Here is an 18154-nt window from a genome sequence, read left to right on the forward strand (position 1 = left end):
CAAGGACAGCAATTACACAATGTGTAATATCTTTCGCTCTGTGCTCCAGCTGAAACTGAAAAGTTACAGAAAAAGAAAAGCACCACAACATATTAGTGCAGTCCTTTATCTTCAGCATTTAACATGATCCATTACATTTCAGAAACAAATTGCGTAAGAGACTTTTCAGCACAATGGTATCACAATTGAATGCATACAAAACTTCAAAAATTCTTATTTCAATAAAAGAAGCTGTAACAGAATGGCATCTTGTTTCACAAGGACAGTTTCAGAGCAGAGGCAAGTGCTTTTCAGCCAGGGTAGCGTCAACAGCATGCAGTAACATGACATTAAACAGATGCAATCCCGACGGTTGAAACATCAAATAAAAATTAAGATACATTAAACAAGCACTTGAAACATAGGCCATGCTATAAAACGCCCTTTTCAAATCACCAAAATTTTTTTTTTTCCTTTGAACAGCAGAATGTATATCTTGTATTAAAGTTCATAGTTACATCATAAATGTTCTTCCAATACCCATTAAAAAAACCATCTTTTGGCTGAAACTTGACGTATGTATTTCCAAGGGTGTAGCAAATCACAGAGAATTAACTTCCCTTAAGTGCTTTTGAAATGCATTCTTCTCTGGCTGACTTTGAATTGCATGTCGAAGTTCTGGATCTGTTTGAATGAATCCATTTTACCTCCTGGCACTGTTACTGTATTCTAAGAGTTCCCTTCTCAGGCTTCCATAGAAGTTCCCTTCAGAATACATATTCAGTTTTTACACCTTTTGTATTTTTTTAAAACAAAGGATAGAACAGAAGTGCACTACAGCCATTTGTTTTCTAAAAGGCCTTTCAAAAAATGATTTTCATACCATGTACATGTGGCCAAAGTCCTCAGACACTGAGGATCAGCTGACAAGAAGTCATTTCCCTTATTAAAAAGAGTACACAATTCTGTAAAAATGGACTACAAAACCACAGTGCTAATAATGCCCAGTTTTGCTATGATAGACAGTAATATATATAATACGCGTGGCACATTAAGCTTTTATGGGCAACTCTTCACATCAATAAGAATATATCGTAGTATAAAATATTAAAAACAAGCTATTTAACTTGTACCACATGGAATTTATATATATGTGACACTTTAAAAGGACCATTGTGTGATAATATAAAGGATCATTTTCAAGTAAATTATGATTCATTTCCATAGATAAGAACACATGTATATCAAGTATTGCAGCAGTATCTATTCCCAGTAATCTGAAATATGCAAAATAAAACATGTAAACTTACAGAAGTTTACTTCCGTATCTCTCAGTTCCAAGCCTATTCTATTTCTGTATTTAAGATTCTGGCTGTATTAAATGGGAACCAAGTATTGGGGCTGAATCTGCAGGGATTTTGAGAAAAGCAAATTCAGAACAACATAAATCTAAAATGAAGACGTACTTCTCTCTGACACCTACTGAGAGTGAACATGATCACATCTGCAAGAATTGCAAGGGATCTGGTTGTCTGCTTTCTGACACAAGAGTACCCAAAATACATTTTGAACATTCTAGGCCCTTATTCAACAGATTACAGAGGGTGAATGCTCTCTGTTGTACTCTGTAAGATCTCTCCCAAAGTCAAGTGCTTTCAAGAATAAAGGTCAGAAAGCCCAACCTCAAAAATACTTAATACCCATTAAGATCAATACAAGCATTTATATTAGAGGTTAGACTTGGGATCTGTATGATATTCACTAGATGGGTATCATACAGATATTTGCATTCCCACCCCACCCTGTGCCTGGCATCATGTTTCTAAAGTGTTTCATCTCTCTATCCTGTCCAGTTGACAACTACTGAATTATTCTTATTTTAAATAATGAGCGCTTCTGCAACTTCCGTACCAGAACAACTTGCAATACTGGCATTCCTGAACATAACAGGGGCTAGGTTTAGTTCCAGTATTCACAGGAGCACCAGAAGTTGGCCAACTATAAACCTGGATTTGGTTACAAAAGCAGTTATGCTACATTTCTTTTTATACTTCAAAGTCTTTCCAGAATCATGTTTTTTTTTTTCATTAGACGCTGCTCTAAAAAATACAATGTAAGCATAATGCATTTTATCTACAATTATTCTGTCATCTCAAAATAGCATATGTAAATATATGTAAATATATATATTTTAAAATATTATGTTTTAATGGTGGCAAAACAGTAAGTGCTTCACCACCTCCTACCCACCACAAATACAAATAATTGCTTGTCTCAAAAAGTGAAATACAAGTGCCACAATCCATTGAGCAGACTTAGTTCAATAAAATATATATGTAATAGAAATTAATTTTCTTCCAGTGGATTTCAGAAATTATCCATCTACAATTTACAAGATTGCTCTCGTTAATAGTCACTGGAGTTCTTAGTGGGGGAGCCAGAACACAATCTCTATATTAAAAAAAGATAAAAGGTAGAAGAAAGGGGTACAGAAATAGTTTGGGGTTTTTTTTTCAGTTACTGGGTGCTTCTATTCCTGCTTTCCCTATTGCTGCCTCAGGAAAAAGTAGTTTTTTAAGTATGTTCGCATAGAATGGTCCATACACTTGTTTATTAAATTCTACAATGCTTGCAAATTGAGATCCAACAAGTTCCATCTCTGGTTGAATCACAGAAAGGCCTCCTGGCAGTGCAGGCGTACATTTCCGAAAACTTGGAGGAGCAAGCAAGCTTTTCATGAACAACTGGATCCGTTTATCTGAAACACAATATCAAGTATGCTCAGAACAGTGTAAATCCAAGATGAAGACACACTCACCTCCCAAGTGCTCTGTACATCAGTACAAGAAATTCAATAATAGAGGTAACTACACTTTCCTAAGCCTCATCTTTCAGAAGGAAGCAATATGAGAAGCCTTTTGCAGCTGGCTCCTAAGAGGCAGACAGAGCATTACCCTGTCGCAATGAAGTACTTTCACTAAAAGGTAGTAGATAGTAACCAAAAACCCTCTGGGTTTAAACCCAAAAATGACAGAGGAGAGACTGAGTATCCTTCAAAGCTCTGCTATCTCTCGGCCTTTAAGGACACGTTTAGAATTTTTCCTCACTACACCAAACCACACCTTGCAGCATACCCAGAGCACAGACTCCAGGTAAGCAATATTTCTTTACTCTTAGCTAATCCAGTATTTTACTGCACTAAGAAAGTGCTTTTAAAACAGCTAATTAAATTTTAAAACTTACTTCCAGCAAGCTTATCTAAGAGCTTCTATATAGACACATACAGTAAGACAGTGATGTATTTTCTTACTAACCAATCAAGGAACTGACGGGGTTATTCTTCTCAACAATACTTGTGATTTGAGCCATTAAATTATTCTGCATTTCTGCATTAAGAGTGGGAAGATCTCTTGCAGTGAGAGACTCATTCACTTTGATGCAAATCTGAACACCAATAGCATTTAGAGCTTCTTTCAAATCAAAAGTTCTGAAAGATAAAAAAAAAACAAAAAAGAAAAGCATTAACAAGATTTACAGTTTCTGCACCAGTTTAAAGTGAATTTACTATCTCTTTTTCCCTTCATTTTCAACCTGCCCTCTGCAATGGTACAATATAAAAACATTATCAGCAGATTTCTGCACTTCTACAGATATAAGACAAGTTAGCATCTGTAAGATAAGGATGTCAATTGGAAAAAAAAGTCATTTTTAGCATGCAGCAATGACAGACTCGCACTGACCTGGAGCTTATGCATTCCTTGGGGCTCGATTCACAGCATTTCACAAGGAAAAAGTAAAATGGAAGTTGTTGGGGTTTTGTTTTGTTTTGTTTTTTGAGACACTCTGAGATCACATCATACTTGCTTGTAGCACAAGCTGTAGCAACATTAGAGGCCATATAACTTCAGCTTCCTAAAGTAAACTTGAATCAACTGGCAAAAATGACTTGGGGAATATACTGCTGCAGCCCTCCTAGTATTAGAACAGTTCAGTTCAAAAGGATCTACCAACACCAAAGCCCAACTGCCTGCCTGACTTCAGGACTAACCAGAAGTTAAAGTGCAGTACAGAGAGCACCATCCAAACGCCTCCTTTTGCACAATCAACAAATGGTGGCTCTAACATTTAAACTGTTTTCCCCTGAGTTTTTAGACCTGCTTGGTATTCCCTGTTAAAAAGTAAGTATGAAGAGGGATAAACAAGGCCTTACTTCTTGCTCATGCCTTCAAGAAGGGGAACAGAGATTCTTTTCAGTAGGTTGGCAAAATCAGGCACATTTGCAATCGCTGCACCCACCATATTGTTTGTTATGAGACAAACACAAGCTATGATTTTTAATTGATTCAGCTTTTCTCTCAACTCCTGAAGACGAACTTCATCTGTTATTAGAGTCTAGAAACAAAACAGTAACACCAGTTTAGGGATACAGAGGGAGAAAAGCAGGGAGGAGGACAAATAGGATTTAATCATGAAACATTAACGCTTTTAACCAACAAATATGCAAAGTCAGACAAGACAGCAGTTAAAACATTTTGAACATGCAACACTGCACAAAATGGCATTATGCACAAGTACCAAAGTCAGACTGTGGTAGGGAAGAAAGATAAGGCCTCCAGTGAACAGAGCACCGAAGAAACTGCATTTTATTTCTCTTTGTTGCTGACAGTTATCTGCGGACAACAATTCAGGCCATGATGTGGCATGTTTCTGAGATCCAAAATACAGCAGCGATTAGGATTAGACAGAACAGTCTTCTGGAATCAGCTGTCTTTGGAAAAATGCCATCATCTGCAGTTGATGGACAGTGCATGACAAACTGTGCATAACAAACATCAGTTCAACCACCTGAACAGGTTCTGTGAGTCACCTATAATGCTGCAGGCAAAAAGCCAGCAGATCACACCAAGAATGTAATTACCACAGCTAAATGAAGTTTTTTAAAAATCAGTTTTAAGTTTAAAAGCTCACGATAACCAAATCTCCCCACTGATGAGCTGGGCATTAATATTCAACTGCTCAATAGTAATCTCATACTTCAACAGTCTAGATTCACCAGAAGATGCCTGTGCGGAGCTCTTATTCAGACTCAGTAGAAGAACGGTAAGATATTTTCCTTTTCTTCTGTTGACTGGGAGCGCTAAGAGCACCCCCATGTAGTCCAGGAATTCTCTGCCAAGCCACTAAGAATAGCAGCTAAGATGCTTGCTGCAGTTGCTAATTTTATCCTTGACTGATAGACAATTTCACACTGGCTTAATTTAAAGTGGCAGAGGTTGGTAATCAGGAGTTGGAGGGAAATACCAGTGATTCTTGAAGCAATAGTTTACATGCATAGAGAAACTATGAATATCCACTATAGTGAGCTTTAATTTCTTAATGACTCTGTCATAGAGTAAGAGATTCACAACCCAATCCCACCAATTCCAGTTTCTGCCATTTGTTTGGGAAAACAAGGTACTACAGACAGATCTCTCTCTCTCTCTCTCAAAAAAAAGTATATGTATGTATATATAAATAAAGAAAGCCAAGCATCATCAGTACAAGGTCCAGCTTTTGACCACAGGCATGACTGCTCTTAGGGTGGAGCTAGTGAGCTATATGGAGAGAGAAAACAAGCTTTTCTGGTTATTGAACTTGCCCCATCTCAGTTCAGAAAACAAAACTAGTCAATTTCCAAATTTACTACTCAGAAGATTAAGAACCACAAGAGAAATGTTTCACTCGTTGTCATTAATAGCATGATTATCATACTGCATCAATATTTTCATACAGCTAGAAAGCTGAAGACACCGGAACACACTGACCTCTGGAATTGTTTTGTGGTAGTCCCACCGTAGTAGTTTCAAGTAGCCATTGTTTAGCACCAGTGTAGGACTAATACTTGATTTACAACTATGATCAGCACCAGGGGATGAGGATGATTCATCGGAAATGGATGACAATTCATCTTCTATGGATTCCTTTATCCATTCTGTTGTGAGATCCAGAGCACCTAAGCATTGCAAATCAGCACAGATTTATCATATAATTCCATCAAAGCAGCAACTTGAGGCAGAAAGCTGAATAATGTAAGCAAGGTTAATATGTACTTCTGAATACTGAGAAAATGTGGTGGACACTATGCCCTCAGAGAAGCCAATCTTTCCCTTGCTTTTTTCATGACCATCTCAGCTGATCATCTTTGCACAAACCCAGTAAGAAACTGTTGGACTTCAGCCAAGACTAATGATAAAAACCCTCAAACTCCAAGGACCCAATTCACTTTTTCCTCTTTCAGGGAGGCCAGTAAGTAGTTGGGTCACAGGATTGGAAAGAAGAGGTGAAAGGAGAAACTGCATTAACAGCAAATCAATCCCTTTTAAGTTACTTGACAGGCTGCATTTATAAACACAGCCGGCTGTATCAACGGCTTAGGGTTCCCATTTTAGAAGCCAACACTTAAGAAGCAAGTTTACTCTTTTCCTCTCCTTTTTAAAAAGTTCTCTTAAAGGCTGCTTTGCAACATTAAGCAAAATGCGTACCGGTGGATCAAAGTGACCTAAAGAAGCTTTCTCAAAGTTTGCATTAAAAAAAAAAATCTCAAAACTTCTGCCCCTCTGACTTTTCAGGCACACTAACTGGTTTTCCATATATACTTCAGACTAACAGACTTGCTGGGTAGAAAGTAAGTCTCATCTTTCAATATATAACACCAGGCCTCTTTGTCTACAGACACTAAGAGTCGCTGTTTGTTTTTCAGATGCTACTCAATTAGACAAATACAAATTAGTCAGAAAACACCCAATAGACAAAAGATGCTTAACCATAAATCAGCATTTACTTACTGGAGTTTTTCCTCTAAGTTAACTAGAGAGAGATTCTGTAACACATCCTTAAACATATACATATATATATAATAGAGATTTAAATGAAATACAGCTTCAAGGACACCTACTTGGTGTTTCTTCAAGAATTTCCTGGAATTTTGTTCTTTCATAGTCCACCAAATTACGCCGAAGGTATGGTCTAAGGCTTTCAATTGTGTAATTTGCTACATCCATTTTCATCAGGTCCAGGACATGGAAAATTTGCCTGAAAGAAGAGAGATCTTAAAATAAGAAAGCTAGAACAGTCCATTGATTTTCATCAGTAGAAGTGAAGCACGCCTTCATTAGCACTTTAATTCCCATTTTGGTCAGGGTTCTCCTTCCTCGTTATTTAAATGTAGCAGTCCCAACTGTTACTTTTTTTTTTTTGTCTGAATACTTGCAGGAAGCATGCAATTAAAAGTTCAAGGTAGATTGAATACGCCCTCTGAATTTTGAAAGAATGAACAAGACTGAAACAGCAGTCTCAGAAACATATTATTTCAAGTGGTGTTGTTGCTGTTCAGTGTTTAACTACTCGGAGTCAGTAGTTTTAATTCAGGCACTCAACTCACTGCATTAGGATGGACATTACATCCCAGTCACAGAATGTTACAGCAATTGCCTCTTGCCTTTAATGCTTCTGCTGCACAAGTTTTCTTACAGTATGAGAACAATTAAAAAATGCCACTATTTAAGACCTTCCCCACCATCTTTCTCTGCCCAGATGCTCTATGAGACTAGAGATAGTTTTTTTCCTGTGGAAAAACCACCCAAATACCAACCTCAGTAATTCTACAATATTTTCAGTTGCTTTTAACTGTTTTATATCGTTGTCTCTTATTGGAGCACATAATTTTCCCATAGTGTTGATGATATAGTTAGCTAGCCCATGAATATCAACAGCATTGTGTTCTGCCTGCTGCCTTATAAGATCTGTGTCCAAAACTTCACAAATTTGATTTTGAATCCTGTTTGCTCCTGGAGCCAGGAAGGAAAGAAGAATCTGAAGTAGGGGGAAAAAAAAACATGAAAAGCTTATCAATAAAAAACAAAGCACTTTGTAAACATGTTAAAATAAGATTAGTATTAGTGTCAAGTGTATTTAGCTGTAACAGGATAGATTAAGACTGGACACAATCTAAGGTAGCAAGAAAAAGGCTGTGTAATCAGACAGAAACCAGTGGAAATGTTAAGCTTTGAGAAGAGTTTTGACTTGCAGCTAACCATCCTGCACTGAAAGCTGATTGGACATGCAGCCATAATGACAATTAATATAAATTTATTATTAATATTCTGTATAATCATGGCTTCATTTTAAAAGCAGGAACTCAAAACGTTGGCTTCACTGTGAATTAACAGAACCTTCAGTGAATTACTAGACTCAGACCTGATAAAAATACTGGAAAGGGAGAAAAAAGTTACCTCCTTAATTTCCTCAAAGAGCTTGATAGCATGTTCATATTCTGGAGGGTCTTCATTCAGTTCCGATTCCAGGTGATCCCAAAATGCCTTGTGTACTATTTGTTTCACTGTGCCTGCTAAGCTGTGGAAGAAGTCAATTACAGACAGAGAGAAAGACCACTAAAGAGCCTTCATTCTTGGCAGAAGTATTTTAGGGTTAACCCAGTGACTTGCTGGAAACATACAACGCATTGCCAGCTGTCACATGACCTGAAAAAATACTTTCCTTGTACTGTAGACCATCAGCTCCCAAAACATGACCTACACCAAGAAGTCTTCCCCAAAACACTGTGTTAGAAAGTGCTGCAGGTAATTCAAATGCAGTTATAGAGATACTGCCTTTCCTTTTTCCTTACCAAATTTATTCTGTTAGTCCTAACCTTGTGTGTTATGTGCTAAGCTTTCTCAAAAAATGCATCCATCATATAATTATCACTTAAGGGATTTCTGCAACTAAAAATTTTATTTTCTGTCATGTTAATTTTCTCAAGAGATGAGGTTTTTAAGTTAAAAAGTCATCTGTAATCAAGAACATTTTAATCACCTACAATGAGGAAAGTATTTCTCACTTCCTCTAGATCTCCAGATCCTTTTACACCTCCTTCGGTGTAGTATTGGAGACAAATCAATGATGAGCCTTATCTTCCATATTGTCATGAGACCAAATTGCTACTACAAGCAGCTACACAGAAGCTCACTATTTCACCTTCTCCACAGGACTAAACTACACAGAACAAACCTATACTTGTTATTTTCATTATGTTAATTCATGTGACATTAGCCTTTTACCTTCCACATGACATATAAGACAGAGCATAAGATGCTCTATTTGTATCAAGCCAGTTGGATGGCAATACTTGCTCTGAGCAAGACAGCTTTGACAGCGACTCTTGGAGTTGCATTAGAAACATCCATAGCCTTTCAAAACGTAGTGCTGTTTGTTTGCTTTAATGCTACTTTAATGCTGCCTCTCTTTTTAATCTCCATCTTGCTTTGTGCAAAATCCATGCCCTTACCTGTTCTGTGGGAGGTCTTCGTGTTTTATACAGAAATTTGCATTTACAGCAATTTCATGAGCTAATGTCAAGTTGGATAAATTTCTCGCAGCTGCCATCAGTTCATCAAATGTAATCATCTTGGGAGGACTTGCTGCTGGATCAAACAAAATCAAGACAAAGCACTATGGTAGGTAAGTGCAATTCAAAGTATTATTAAAAATTAGCAGCCTTGCACACAAGTAACAAGGCAAGAAATTTTGCTTCTTGCTAATTGGACTCTAGTGCTTTGGAAGAAAAGAAGCTAGGATTACCAGACCTTTATATCTTCTTAAAACACTAACTCAGGAAACTCCCAGCTTATCGGGTGTGTGTGTGTGTGTGTGGATGGGTGGGTAACACCACATTTTTTAAAGCAGTTCTATGTTTTTGCATCTTAACGGGGATAGTTTTCTTTCCTTCAAAATGGAACCTTACAGTCCACAGACTTCCTGCCAGTTGTTCTATAGGATTCACCAGAAGAAAAGCACAGGCAATAACAGATATCAGACTTGCACTGTAATCTGGAGCACACGATAATGCTTCTCTTGCCTGCAGAGAAGGTTCTAACGTTACCCATTTAATAACCCCCTACTAAAGAACCATAGCAAATGCATCATAAGTTAGTCCCTTTCTTAAACAAATAGGAATTAAGAATGTAAACATGTCTGAAGTTTATTTGAAAGCAGGAGTATTTCTAAGATCCCTGCTTTTAAATGCTAAGTTCTCCCATTTAATATCTGTGACTATTGTTCTGTCATTATTACTCTTTAGGAGTCTAGAGCTAATTGCCAATTGCTCCACTAATAAGCCTGTTTTAATGCAAGATTTCACTTATTTGGACACTAACCAGGTATGCATGGTTTGAGAATGCTTACAGACACCAATACTAAGCACATTTAATTAAGGTGTTATTTATCAGTACTCATTCAGGAAATATCATAGAAAGGTCTGGGTTGAAAAGGACCACAATGATCATTGAGTTTCAACCCCCCTGCTATGTGCAGGGTTGCCAACCAGCAGACCAGGCTGCCCAGAGCCACATCCAGCCCGGCCTTGAATGCCTCCAGGGATGGGGCATCCACAGCCTCCTTGGGCAACCTGTTCCAGTGTGTCACCACTTCTGTGTGAAAAACTTCCTCCTAATATCTAACTTAAACCTCCCCTGTCTCAGTTTAAAACCATTCCCCCTTGTCCCATCACTATCTACCCTTGTAAACAGCCGTTTCCCTTCCTGTTCATACACTCCCTTCAAGTACTAGAAAGCCACAATGAGGTCTCCCTGGAGCCTTCTCTTCTCCAAGCTAAAGAAGCCCAGTTCCCTCAACCTTTCCTCATAGAAGAGGTGCTCCAGCCCTCTGATCATCTTAGTGGCCCTCCTCTGGACCCACTTCAAGAGCTCTGCATCTTTCTTGTGCTGGGGGCCCCAGGCCTGGACGCACTACTGAAATATCTTCCTTGTGCAAATGAGTGTTCAATCCTAGTGTTTACCAGATAAATATTAAAATCATAGATTAAACTCATGCAACTTCAGGTAACACTGAGTTAATTTTATGTTGTAAAAGATTTCATTTCAAACAGTGTGGCCCAAAATCCACCCTTTGCACATAAAGGGCAAAGTGAGTTTGGTTGAGTGAGAGACTGCTACCAACACCAAGATTAACTCTAGACTAGGATACAGGTAGTGGCACACTTGCCTTGCATTTTCTAAAGGGAAGAAGCCAACAGAGACACCTCCACAGACACAGCTATCAGTGATACTCCACACAAAAAGAAATGTGCTGCTCCATGGCCATGACAATATCACACATTACATTTAATACCCTTAAACACAAATTCAGACTCCCAGGCTTTGACCACTACATGAAAGAGACAGAGGATAGGCTATCCTTAAGTGTCAAGCACAGGTAAGGTTGAAATAGGCTTACAAGCTGGGGAACTGGGTTTGCTTGAAGAATCGCTGTTAAAGCTCTGTCTTGAATATTCAGAGTCACTAGAAGAAGCTGTACTTTCAGAAAGGCGAGAAGAATCTGAATCACTGTTCTGGTCATCGTTGAGAGGCATTGTGCTTCCCTTTAGCTGGTGAATTAAACAAGATCTGGAAAGACAAACACACTTCCTATGTTTTTTGGTTTTGAAAGTTGAGTACAGATTACGGTGTACAAGGAACAAGTCGTTGTCTTCCTTATAAAAAGTGCTACAAAAGCGACCTGTCTCGACATATGCAGCATCATGCAGTTATTAATAAATTGTATCTGTCCTGTACAAAATTTATATACTTTTGCCATTCCATATTTTACCATCTCTAACATAATCGATCTTTAAATGGATTAAATTGAAAACAAAAAACTCAACTACTGATAGCAACTCCCCTGATTGCTCACTGTCAGAATTTGGAAGCTCTCAATCTCAAAATATAAAGACATTTATCAGGGTGTTACCATCCCCCAGCTGACTTCACCATCAAGTGATGTTTAGCAATTAGCTTCCTGCCACAGACTGACACTGAGAGCAACAACTGAAGCAAGCAGAGATGTTGCTGGGGAAGAATGGGCAAGTAGTTCAGAGTGCCAAATTTCTGACATGATGCCTCCAGAAGCCCAGCCTGATGCTTTAAGGCGAGACCTTGCTCAAAATCAGACTGAAAATGGCAGAGACCCCAGAAATACTGCTCTAGGGGTGAGAAGGCAGGTAGGTCTTTATGCTTTAATTTAAACAGTAACACTAAGTCTCTAGCACTACCTTCAGTGTACGTGACAAATAACATCCTATGAAGCTTCATGCTTCATTGTGCTGTCTTCATAAGGCAACTGCCTCCCAGGCAGATAATCTGCAACTACACAGAACTTGGACAGTTGCACTGTTCAATGAAGATGATTAATAGTTCTAAGTCAGGAAGTAAAAATATGTTAATCATCGCATTAAAATGTGAAATTGGAAGACAGTCATAACTACTCCCAGAGGAATTTGGCCCAGATACCAAAAGGAGCGGACCATCATTGACGAAGTACCCTGTAGTACCCTGTAGTAGACTTTATGAAAAGACACAGCCAGCAAGTAACATGACTTCACTTACAATTAAACAGCATCAGCATAAGCAGGCAAAGGATACTGCACTTTGCAACTCCACTAAACCTGGAAAAAGCCACTTATGGCAGCAAAAGGATGATCATTGCATGTAGTTATACGAATCAATTATTGTGGGGTTGTGAGGTAGACAAAAGAGGACGAGGATTATGATCTCTTCTGTTAGCTCTTAATTACAGCTTAGAGTGATTTCTTGGGCACCAGCTCATGCTGAAGAGACCTTTACAACTTGAGTTATTCCACTGATGAATACTCCCATGTTAATTGTGTTGATTAATAGTTGTTTGGTGTTTCTTTCCTCCTCCGCCCCCAAGAGGAAAGATGATGCATTTGAGTGCCTTTCTGCTCTGTTTTTCAAGGGGATCACATCAACAAGGACAGCTTTACATCAGTGTATAGAAGGTCATAGGTTCAAGGCTTTCAGCTCTAGTTCATACAACCATAGAATCCTTACAATTGGAAGGGACTTCTGAAGGCCACCTAGTTCAACTCCCTGAACAGGGACACCACAGATAGATCAGGTGCCCAGGGACTGATCCAGCCTTGCCTTGGAAGTTTCCAGGGACAGGGCATTCACCACAACTCTGCTGCAGAGCCTCACCACCCTCACTGTAAAAGATTTTTTCCTTATATGTAACCTGAATCTCCCCACTTTAAGCTTGAGGCCATTTCTCTTTGTTCTATCACCACAGACCCCATTGAAGAGTCTGTACCCTTCTTTCCTGCAGCTCCCCTTTACATACTCATAGATCAATATCAGGTCACTTCAAAGCCTCTAGCTGTGGTACATAATATTAGAAGTCTTTTATTAAAACAGTGATTTTATCATACTTAAACTGAAATATATATTTCTAGTACTGTTTAGGCAAAATAAAGAGTTGCGAGGAAACTTGGCAAGCCAAAAGCCTCAGAAATATTTTCAGTGGAAATGGCACTCATTTAAGTTACAATTAGAAATGAGTCACTCGTTTGCGTCATGCAGAAGTAGAACCCCTCTACTGTACTTGTGTTACACATCTCAAAGCTAAACCTGATTAGAAACCAGCTGTGACAAGTAACCTCACTGTAGACATACACAGCAGGTTCCTGATGTGGAACCGCTTGCTTACAGTAACTTCTGAGCTTGCAAAGCATGTGTTACTCACCCATCTATTGCTTCTGCATCAACACAGAACTGAAATTCCTAGCTAGAATCATGCCTAAACCCTCTTTATTCATATTCAAATAACTAACCTCCAGAAGGTCAATGTTGCATGTGGTCCATGGAAAAAACTGCTGTGTGTTGTTAGATGTGTACTGGCCCAAGAGGTCTTGTAAATCCCTTGCCTTCACAGTGTGCCTACTGTTTCAGTCTAGATATTAAAAGAACAGGAAAGAGATCAAATAGATATTAAAAAGGAAAGAAATTAAATATCACAGCATTTATACATCAGGAACTTCCCCTTAGCCATATGATAGTTTTAATAACATATTCAAATAATCAAATATTCAGACTTGCAAAGCATTTCTAACAGTACGCAGTACCAAACCATCCACAGAACCAAGACAGCATTTTCTATCACAATCTTATGCTCAAAATAATTCAAATAGTTAAGGCAAAAATTAGATTTCTATAAATGTTAAGTACTTACACAGTACTCCAAAGCAAAGGATCTTACAGCAACAAATAGTTGCATCTGAAAGACAGCCATGACTTATTTTGATGCACTGAGAATGTACCTGCTCCTACAATTCATGCTTACAAACACACACACAGCAGAGAAGCTGTTAAGAGTGTTTTAGGAGACTTAAGTCCCAACAAACACAAGATGGCACATTAAAAAAAGCACTGCAATTTTTGCTGTAATAAATATATTTCCTAGTATAATGCCTCAAGTGGTGAGGAAGAAAATGGGTGTACTCTGCATTCAGAACATTACTGCTAAACTTGAAGTTTATAAGATAGAGAAGGCAGCAGCACATCAAAGAAAACAAATGAATATGCAAGCAGGATCCAGAAATGCCATCTAGGTTTTAATGTTACCCAACAGCTAAAGATAAAGGAAAGAACACTCATTGAGAACATCAAAATACAAACCAAAATGGGCTTTTTTAATTAGTCACAATAAAGGATCAAGCTACCTAGTCCATTCTTCATAACGTACACTGCAAGAGCTTCTTGTCCTAATGCTTCTCAGAAGTTACTAAGGGCTAAGTTCACAAGTAATTTTAAGTGACTATTAATGCAGTTTCCAAGTAAGAAATACAATGGCTGCTCTGAAAGAAATGCCTCCCGTTTTACGTTGGCTCACAACACCAGAGGTGGCTGTTGGTGGTATGGCACAAGAGGTCAAACCTTCCCACTAATATACCATTACATATTGTTGCCATGTGACAGATGGCAGCAGAGGGGCAGTCTGACAGAACAGCACCTGACACAGAAGTATGCGTGAAGCAAAGGTGTGTCAGTGAATTCCTCCATGCACAGAAATGGCACTTGTTGACATTCATCAACGTGGATGCAAGCACAATAAGGTGGTGGATGGTAAAATACCGTGCATCGTCTACAGAGGACAGAATATTACAAAGGCAGCACGCTTTTTATTGCTGATGGAGATACAGTTAATGACAGCAAACACTCTCAGAAATAGTGTTTTGTTATTGAGAATGCACTCTGTTCACTGATTTTATTGTGCTCTTCGTAGCTGTTGTAGTTTCCTTAGAAATAAACAGGAGGCATTGCTTTCAGAGTGACCTACATATATATATAAAAAAAAAAAAACCTTTAGCCTTCCAGGAGCTTTTTAACTCTCTATCCTGAATAAACAACACCCTCTTCTAATTTTTAATACGTTCATTAAGCTTTATATATTAGGGTCTTGTTTTAACACACAGCCTTTCTATCAAAGGCTCTGTCTGTGCTTACAACTTGCTCTGCTCCTCCTGCTTTAAAAAACAATGCATTTACTTTAGGTATGATATGTTTGGCAGTGGATTTTATTATAGAGTGCTTTCTTTTGATCAGTCCCATTTTGTTTGTTGCTTTTATTTACCCCTCCCCACACAATCTGAGGGGCTGGAAAGGAACTCTGCAGATCACCTGCCCAACCCACTGCTAAAACATGTTCCCTACAGTAGGGGAATCTATTGTAGCCTAAATGTGATGTCAAGTTAAAAATACCTTCTACACATATAAAGCTTTAGTCGATTTTTCTACCTGCAAGTTTCCAGCTAATGTAACAAGGAACCATAGAATCACAAGGTTGGAAACGACATACAGCATCATCTAGTCCAACCGTCCCTTGCACAGATGGCCGTGCTGTTGAGGCAGCTCTGGATCACTCCATATAGGAAAGAAGTGCACTGTACAGAGGTATTGTATAGCTGTGCTCTTGCAGTTACCCTTCACCCCACCTGACCGCTGTGGAGGTGCCCAAGATCACAAGGTGTGATTAGTTCTCAAGAACACACTTTTTATTCCCGAGGGCTTCCTTTAGCCGTTATCTTAGGAGGCACCTGGGGAAAAAAGTTCAGAAAGCTTTTTTTCCTTCAGATAACAGCTTCACAGACCACCTTTCCACAGTGCAGCTTTGTTCAACAGAGCCCTTCATCCATACGCACTTCCCTCTCAGTGCTCTGTCCAGCTGGACCGCTGCACGGGATTTTATCTCACTCATTCCGCCAGACTGATGCTCTATCAGCGAGGCAGCATCGGCTCGGGTTTCCCTTCTCGCTGCCTGTCAGCTCTCGGCCGCAGGGCACAGGAGCAGAAAAGCGCCTTTGTTGAGCGTTACTCCGGACAGCTTCGACTCTCCGCACGCGGAGCTCTCCCTTCATCCCGAGGGCTGCACGCAGGACGGATCAGAGCCCTCCGCCCCGCACAGCCGAGGGGCCTCAGACAGCGGCTCTGCTCCCGCCACCGGCTCCTCCTCTTCCTCCCTGGCCTGTCTCCTCCCCCGGCCCCATGTTTTTAACAGTTTGGCACTGCTCGACCAAAACAAACAGCGTTACCAAGGACGGGCCCGGGGGGGGAAGGAGGAAAGACGGGGAAGGGCGAGCCGCTCCGCCAGCCCGGCTGTCCTGACCTCAGCGTCCGCCCCGGGGTGCCCTCGTTGCTCGCTGCCCACGGAACTCCGCGGCTGTGCCCGTGAGAGGGGATACCCCCGACGGACAGCGGGACAGCCGCCCCCCGCACCACACCGGAGGGCAGCGACCCTCGGAGCAGGACTCGCCCCGTAGCACCCCGTCCCAGAGCCACCACACGGCACAGCTGCCCGTTCCTGCTCACTTACCGCAGCACCAGCAGCCCAGCTCCCCGTGCGACGCTCGCCGGGGTTTTAAACACCCCCTCGGGTTTATGTAGCAGCCCGGACTATGAGTGCCTTCCTCGGGCGCGCCCATCTCTGACGGGAACGGGGAAAGGAGTGTGGGGGGGAAGTAACTCCTGCCCGTCAGCTGTCGGCTATCCTGAGAGATTCAGGTCATCTCCTCCTCATCCCCACAGAAACAATGTGTGTCCCCCAGAGCCGAGCACTAAGCGAGGAGCAAGAGGAGGTGACGGAGGAAAAACTCCGTCGCGCCCCCCCCCCCCCCCCCCCCCCCCCGTGCGGAATGGGCTCGACCGGGGGAAGGCCGGCCAGAGGGCTGGGTGGTGTTTACGGAAGAGCGGCGTCGAGCCGGGCTGACCCCCCCCCCCCCATCCACGGAGATGGGCGCGGCCTCCTCACAAAGCCCTGCCCCCGAGCCGCCCTAAGGCTGGGCGGTGTGTGGGCTTCCGCGGGGGGGGGCGTTGGATGGGGGCGAGTGAGGTGGGTAAAGGCAGCATATCACGGCGGGCCCGTCTTTTGTTCGTTCTGCTGCTGAGGAAGCTTTAAATTTGCTCCTAGCCCCGGTACCCTGCTCAGTGACAGGGGTCAGACTCCCCCCGCCGCCATCTTGCCTCCCCCACTGCCCCCCGCCGCCATCTTGGCCTCAGGGCAAGTATGAGGCATTGAGTACCTGTGGCATTAGGAGGCCCGGTTAGCACCTGCTGAGGAACGCAGCGCTGAAGCAGTTGTTACCGATGCCTTGCTCATTGCTGAGTGGCCTTACCAACGAGCAGGCTCACACACCTGCTGGGCAGCAATGCCTGACGGGGCTGCCATCGCTTCCTGCCACAGGAGCTGTGTGCTGCCCTCTCCTTGCCTCCCAGGAAGCACGGAGGGCAGAACGCTGGCAGTCATTAGTAGCTGCCTCAGAGATGAAACCAAGCCCTGCTGCTTAGGGAGACAGAGAGCTCCCCTTCCTGTGGACAACGACACTTAAGACAAGAACTGTGTGGACAGTTGTTGCATTCTCAAAGACCAAAGCCTGCTGTAGGTTTTATGAATGCAGGGTGTACTGTTTGCCCTTGCAAGAGCCAAGGGTCCTGTTCAGGCAGCAGTAGTGGCTCCCAGAGAAGAGAACACCTGTCAGCCCTGATGCTCTAGTCCAGCCTTTGGAGACGTTAAATGAGATTAAATGCAACAGCCTAATCCGCTTGCGTCCATAAAGAAGACAGCATTTTAAATAACTATGTTTGTACTACTTTGTCCTAGTTTTTGCATGACGCATGGCGGCGATCATCTCAGAGAAGCTTGTAAGAGCTTTGGAGAAGACTGACAGGCTACAGCTGGACTGCCATGTACAGGACTGTTTTTACTTACAAATATATTATTTATTATATATTTCATACATTTTGGATGGGAGTGAAGAAAACACAAACTCTGATCTTTGCTGTGATGGCTG

The 18154-nt window shown here is 41.2% G+C and overlaps 1 protein-coding gene across 5 annotated transcripts; it reads right to left on the bottom strand.

The window, feature by feature from the left end:
* Positions 1-90: 90 nt before the first annotated feature.
* Positions 91-16880, bottom strand: TCP11L2 (t-complex 11 like 2). 5 transcript variants are annotated; one of them, XM_048959727.1, is made up of 12 exons: positions 16681-16878; positions 15667-15904; positions 13643-13761; positions 11251-11420; positions 9305-9440; positions 8250-8370; positions 7610-7830; positions 6914-7050; positions 5784-5971; positions 4190-4371; positions 3294-3466; positions 91-2737 (listed from the first exon to the last, which is right to left on the bottom strand). In XM_048959727.1, the coding sequence occupies exons 4-12, from the start codon at positions 11384-11386 to the stop codon at positions 2493-2495; spliced, it is 1539 nt and encodes a 512-aa protein (XP_048815684.1). In that variant the 5' UTR covers positions 11387-11420; positions 13643-13761; positions 15667-15904; positions 16681-16878; the 3' UTR covers positions 91-2492. The 5 variants fall into 5 exon arrangements, with proteins under 5 accessions (XP_048815684.1, XP_048815677.1, XP_048815711.1 ...); XM_048959720.1 differs by lacking the exon at positions 15667-15904; XM_048959754.1 differs by lacking the exon at positions 15667-15904 and having other exon boundaries at positions 9305-9437; positions 16681-16876.
* Between the last annotated feature and the right edge of the window lie 1274 nt (positions 16881-18154).

The sequence above is a fragment of the Lagopus muta genome, chromosome 1 (assembly GCF_023343835.1).
Source record: "Lagopus muta isolate bLagMut1 chromosome 1, bLagMut1 primary, whole genome shotgun sequence".
Lineage (NCBI taxonomy): Eukaryota > Metazoa > Chordata > Aves > Galliformes > Phasianidae > Lagopus > Lagopus muta.

Bases quoted from the DNA above. Each gene is read 5' to 3' on its own strand.
- TCP11L2 (XM_048959745.1), bottom strand. From the start codon at position 11,386: ATGCCTCTCAACGATGACCAGAACAGTGATTCAGATTCTTCTCGCCTT. The intron at 7,051-7,609 runs GTTGGTATTTGG...CTCTTCTTTCAG, and splicing joins AATATTGTAGAATTACTGAG to GCAAATTTTCCATGTCCTGG. The intron at 4,372-5,783 runs GTCAGTGTGTTC...TTTTGTTTCTAG, and splicing joins ACCACAAAACAATTCCAGAG to ACTCTAATAACAGATGAAGT.